This window comes from Sciurus carolinensis, chromosome 5, assembly GCF_902686445.1.
Source record: "Sciurus carolinensis chromosome 5, mSciCar1.2, whole genome shotgun sequence".
In the NCBI taxonomy this organism is placed as follows: Eukaryota; Metazoa; Chordata; class Mammalia; order Rodentia; family Sciuridae; genus Sciurus; species Sciurus carolinensis.
In genome coordinates this window covers 145,504,207-145,510,206 of record NC_062217.1, presented here as the reverse complement: position 1 = coordinate 145,510,206, position 6,000 = coordinate 145,504,207, and the positions used below count along the sequence as shown (strand labels likewise).

The 6,000-nt window shown below is 52.7% G+C and overlaps 1 protein-coding gene across 1 annotated transcript in view; it reads left to right on the top strand.

Annotated features, from left to right (window-relative positions):
- Positions 1-575: 575 nt before the first annotated feature.
- Positions 576-6,000, top strand: part of Tll2 (tolloid like 2) — a 120,661-nt gene continuing 115,236 nt past the window's right edge. The window contains exon 1 of the mRNA XM_047553499.1: positions 576-768. Coding sequence (XP_047409455.1) covers positions 576-768 — 193 coding nt within the window. The remainder of the gene's footprint in view (positions 769-6,000) is intronic.

Below are 6,000 nucleotides of genomic sequence, written 5' to 3'. Positions count from 1 at the left end.
GTGTGCATCGGGGAGTTGTAAAGTGAGTTTTGAGAATAAGGCGGGAAGCCCAGGCTTGATATCCTGAAGCGGCGTTCCCGAGGGCCGAAGGCCGAGGTGGCACCCGACGAAGGGCGCCTTCCGCTGGGTGGGCGCGTCCTGGCCCCCAGCCCTTGCCTTCGGCATCTTCACCTTGCTCCCCTTCCTCCGAAGTTGCGGAGGTGCCGGGAAGAGGAGGGGCCTCTCCTCGGGCGCCCGAGTGATTGGTTGTCCGGGGCCCTTGGCGAGGGCTGTGTGGTCCAGCCCTGGTGGAGAGGGGCGGAGCGGCCACTGCTCCAACCACCGCCGCCACCGCCACAGTCGCAGCCGCCGCAGCCTCGGCCGCTGGGCAAGTCACTCCGAGCGGCGGCTTACCGGGTGCCCCGACACGGACAGGGGGCGCCGCGCTCTGCTCGCTTCGCGCCCGAGCCATGCCCGGCAGCCGCGCGTAACCGCCGAGCTTTGGCCGCCGGGAGCCCACCTCGTGCACCGTCCCTCGCCCGAGCAGATCTTTCAGTGCACGCAACTCCCTCGGCCCCCCGCCGCCCCGCACCACCATGCCCCGGGCGATTTCGTTTGGGTCCCCGGTGTCACTGTTGCTGCCACCCCTGCTGCTGCTGCTGTTGCCGCTGCCCCGCGGCGCTAGGGGTCTCGGGGAGCGCTTGGACGTCGCCTCGGACTATTCGGCTCTGGAAGGCGAGGAGGGCGCGGAGCAGCAGCTGGAGCATTACCACGACCCATGCAAAGCCGGTAGGTGCCGTCGCCTCCGGGGAAGTCCGGCAGAAGTTTGCCTTTGAAATGCAAATGAGTGGTGGGCAAGCCGGGGCTGCATTCTGTGGGGTGGGTCCCCCCTCCCTCTCTTGAGATGCCCCGGGTTTCCCGGGAAAACAATGCTTACGAGGAACTGCTTAAATACCCCTCAGAGCCCCGGACGCCCGGGTCCCAGGTTTGCTGCGCGCACCGGGTGGCGGCCGCGGGGACGTTCCCAAAGCGAATCGGGTTGAGTACCCGAGGCCGAGAGGGCGCTCAGGGATCCAGGTTGTCTGTCAGCCGAGTGGTCAGCACTGGCCACCGCCACACGCTCTGGGCTGTAGCAGAGGAACCGGGCTGGGCTCGGCGCTCCTAGGCTCAGATGGAGTTGCTGGCTCTGGTTTCACAGCATTTGTAAGTTTCGCTCAAAGTTTCCCAAGATCTGTAGTTACTCTTGGGAAGGGATTTTAAGAAGAAAGAGAAAAGCTTCACGGTATGTGGAAGGAAGGGTAGCCTAGGGAAAATGCGCAGGACTTGAATTGCGGCGAACTTCCCTGTAGTTCCTTTAGCGTGGTCCGGGCCGGAGTTACCCTGGGCGGGCGGAGATGGAAGCCGGCAGGTGCTCTAATCCCGCCAGGAAGCGGTGCCCCGGGACGCGTGGCCAGCGCACTGCAGTTTCTGCTTCTCTCGAACTACCAACGGGTTGGGGATTCCCCAGGTAGTGGCTTCGGAGCAGGAACCCTTGAGTCGTCAGCCCCAGAAGGACTCAAGCGCAGGTTCCAAAGCTGATGGGGCAGTTCCTAGCTGGGCCAGAGGGTTGCTCTTCTACGGGGAGGTGCTGGGTTTAGAGGACACCACGACCACTTCTGCCCTGTGACCAGGGGTTCCCCGGTAGTGGTGTTTACCTCTGAACATTGTCCAGCCAGTGTCACTTAGCAGCCAGCAGAGAGGAGCAGAAAGAGGTGGGAGTGGAGCCTCTACCCTCAGAGGGCTGGCTGCTTCTTCCAGGTCTGTGTCAGTGTCATAGGCCAGAGCTGCATTCTCTCCTTCCCTGGCGACCTTTTTTAGCCTCTTTCCTCATCTCTAAGTTGGGGGATAAATAGGAGGGCTCAGATGATTTATTGGAAAATTTTCTCCCAGTGGAATGATGACGATGGCATTTTAGTTATTTTATTGTTTCTGCCGTGGCTCTGGTGTAGTCTGGGCGGAAACCAGATGAAGTCTGGGGAAGAAGAGGTTCCTAAGAGACTGGAGGACCTAGGGAATTTGTGAGACCTCAAGATTATGTGAAGGTTGAAGATCAAACCAGGCAAGAAGAGCCTGATTTTACCACAGAGAAGATTCTTGCAGAATATCCACCTGGTGCCATGCCTTGTGGGTTTTCTGTGTTGGGAAGGTGGGCAGAAGTAATTCAAGAAAATGTCAGCAGGAAGCAAGTAGTGCCTCAGGGGACCTCACTCATGGCCAGGGAGGAGGGTATCCAGAGTGTTGTTGGAATGGTGGTCTGACCCTGAAAAGAGGGTACTGAGGTTGGGAGAATGGGGTGGGAGTGGACCAGCCACCAACTGCACCTGTCAGGTACTGGTCTCTGCCAGGTAAGAGCTGGCACTTCTAGAAGGCAGAATAGCAGCTGGTGCCTGGAGTGGGAAGAGATCAGTTAGCTCAGGAATAGGTTGAGCACCTGCAGTATGTTGGGTGCTGGCCTGGACACTACAAATCCAGAGGTAAAAGAGACACAGTTCTGTCTGGGAGAACTTCCCAGTCTGGTCTCAGCCTTGGGGGAGAACCTTCAGGCAGTGTAGGCTGGTGGGCCTCATTTCCTCCAGTAGGTTTGGAGAGAATATTGGATAACTAGGGGCAGTCCTGTTTTGCAACTATTGTCCACACGATGGGATAGGCTGGCAGGGCCAAAAGGTAGAGGATCCTGAGAGTGTGGTTTCAGTCAGCTCTGCATCTTCCCAACCCTCTGGCCTCTCTGGGGCTATGCTGATGCTAAGAGTGGCCAGAAGAGGGCAATGGCAAGGGAGACCTAGAGGGAAGAAACAATCTCATTCTGCCCAATCTCATGGAAATTCCCTGATCTAGGGACAGCCATCTGGAAGGACCACAAGCAGTTCACAGGGCACTGAAGACTCAATGAAAGGACATGCCTGTGGGCTCAGCTGGAGGGAACTGCACTTCCTGTTGCATATTTAAAGCAAACCTTTAAGAGCAGCCCTTTCCTGTCCCAGCCAGAAGCCCTCCTCCTAGGACGTTCCTCAGGGCTTCTTATCTAAAACAATTCCCACCTGTTTCTTCTTCATTGTGGGTCTCCATTCTGCTGTGGATCCTGCCTGCAGAGGGGAGAGGCTTGGATCTGTTCCTGTCTTCTCAGTAGCTGTGTCACCTTGGATATGTCCTTTTCTCTGTACCTCAGTTCCTTCCCTGTGGAATAAAGATGTTGGTCTTGTTAAGATGGCAAACTGACAGATCTGGGGTGCTCTCCTCTTGGTCCTCATCAGCCATCTTGCCCTGGGCCTACTTTACACCTAACAGGCATTTGAGCCCCCTGGCTCCTTCCTATTTGGGGTTTTATGGTTTTGTGACCTTCGATTCTAGCCAGCCTTTCAGAGGCTAAGCAAACTCGCAAATGTTATGTATACTATTTATAATGTTACTACTTACATTTCATCACGTTTTCAATTTTCTTTTTGCCAGTTTACCATTTATTTTACCATTTGCTCTGCTATTATAAATTGCATAACCTTGAGCAAGTCATTTGATTTGTGATTTCTGACAGATCGAAGTGCTTAAAACAGTGGCTGGACATATTGTTAGGTACTTTATAAATAGATTTTCTAGAAATGTGGAAAGAACATCTTCACGTAGATCTTTTGAAGCAGGTTTTTAAGCTGTAAGTTCTACATTTACTATTAGACAATCTATTTGATGCTGTGAAGGGGGAAGACAAGTGGGAGTGAAATACTCCTGGCCTGTTGAGTTTCTGGGGTACATTTTCTATTGATTCATAGTTCTGCTATTTTGCTTTTCCTCTATTCAGACAGAGCAGCCCTGTACTATACAGTAAGTCACAACACCCTTCCCACCACCAGGCCTCTGAGAGCAAAGCTTGGTGGGCCTTTTGCTGCTGCCTGCCCTTATCCACAGCTCTTTAAGTAGATTCAAGCCAGAAGACCTGGATCCTTATCAGACCTTGCCTCTTACTCTCTGTGCAACTGTTAGCAAGTCATTTTACCTCTCCATGCCTCAGTCTCCCCATCTGCAAAGTGGAAGTGAGCAAGAAAACGTTGTATTGTAGGGTAGATATAAGGCCAGTTTTATTTGAATTCCTCAGAGAGCAAGGCCTTAGACAAGGACTAGTGTGCAAATAGTGTGTTTGGAAGGTGATCCCAAGAAGTGGGAGTGAGGGAGCAGGAAGGGTGAGGTAGAGAAGGAGGAAGTTCCACGTAGGGAGTGGAATTGAGGTAGCTGCTTTAGGTGATGGAATTTAGGTGCGATCCCAATGGGATCTCAGAGAAACTTGCAGAATACCTCTTGGAATTATCTGCCCAAGGGATAGGAGGCTGCCTCAAAGGCTGCCCCCTTTGTTGTTTGCTCCCTGATTCAGTCTCTATTCCTGCACAAGAGATCCCCTCACAACTCAGTGGTGTAGAACAATCACCAGAACAATCATCTGGGATTCTGTGGATTAGGAATTTGGAAAGGACCCAGCAGGGCAGCTTATGTCTGTTCCATGTTGTCTGAGCATCAGCTAGGAGGACTCACAGGCTGGAGATACTTACCAGTCATGGGCCAGAGTCCTTTGGAGGCTTGTTCACTCACGTGTCTGGCAGTTGAGATTGGCTGTTGCCTGGTACCTCAGTTGGACTGAACATCTACAAATGGCCTCTTCTTGTGGTTTCTTTGTGAGTGCTAGCTGGGCTTCCTCACAGCATGGCCACTGGACTCTAAGTGAATCCACAAGAACCAGACGGAAGCTACAGTGCCTTTGATGTTCTTGCCTTGGAGTCATGAATCATGACTTCCACCATGGTCACAAGCCCTCCCAGACTCAAGGGAAGGGGACAGAGACTCATCTCTCCAATGGGAGGAATGTCACAGTCACATTGTTAAGTGAGAATGTGGGATAGAAGATATTGTTGTAGCTGGTTCAGGAAACCATGACCTGCCATCCTCCCCAAGGCATTAACTTCCTGCACATCCAGGCTTGGTGTGCTCTCCAGGTTCAGAAAGTCCTAAAGCAGAAAAGTGGGGAGATATGGAGTAAAGGCATGGACTGCCCAGAGTTGAGCTGAGGGCATGTGAGTCAGGTCACCAAAATTCTCTACACGAGACTCAGATGATATGAAAGTTCTTGTACAGTCTTTGAGTTTATTACATCTGAGGGAACCAGCAGGCAGCCAGCTTTACTTTTCAGCCAGTGGCTGGACAGGTGCCAGGACTTCCTCACAGCTGTGAGTCCTGGGTTGGGATATGATAAAGTTGGTGGCACCTGATGATGCATGGCTCAAGAGCCAGTGGTAAGGGTTGTGGCCTGGGAACCGGCTATTTCTCCATGAGCAAGTTTGGATCCCTCCCATACTTTCAGACCTTATTTCTGCCTGGAATTTGAAGCCTCACTCTACCTTGTCATTCTCTCCAGGATGCCTTTCTAATCAGGTGTTTTTTCTTCTTTTTCTTTTTCTTCTTTTTCTTTTTTTGGTCACCTAGAGCACCCTCTGGGGCAACTCTTGCCAGCAGCTATCACATTGCTGATGTGAGACTAGAATGTTAAACTTCACAGAGTCAGGGATTTTGTCACAATGCCCGGTACCTACCACTTCCAGCATTCTGAATGGATTTGTCAGCATCTACTGAACCAGGGAGGAGTGATTTGGGCCCAGTGTGAGTTGGGTCCTTTGCTGAAGGAACTCCATACTTGCTGTCAACCTGGCACGTAAAGCAGCCCTGGCCAGAGGGCTTCAGACCTCACGAGAGTTCCTGGAGCTCATGGGGCCCAGGGCGGGGCTCCTCCAGCCTTTCTGTCCTTCATGGCAGGCACCAGCACCCTAGTTCCTGTGCAGATCTGAGTCTCACATGATGCCTCCCGGCATCCCGGCTGTCCCCCAGGAGATTCCCATGGGCCACACCCTGGTAAGGGAGGCTGGCATTTTCAAAGCTTGATTTTCATTCCCACTTGTCATGAAGTGCTTGCTGATAGGCAGGTACCGATTTGATGGAATTAAAATATTT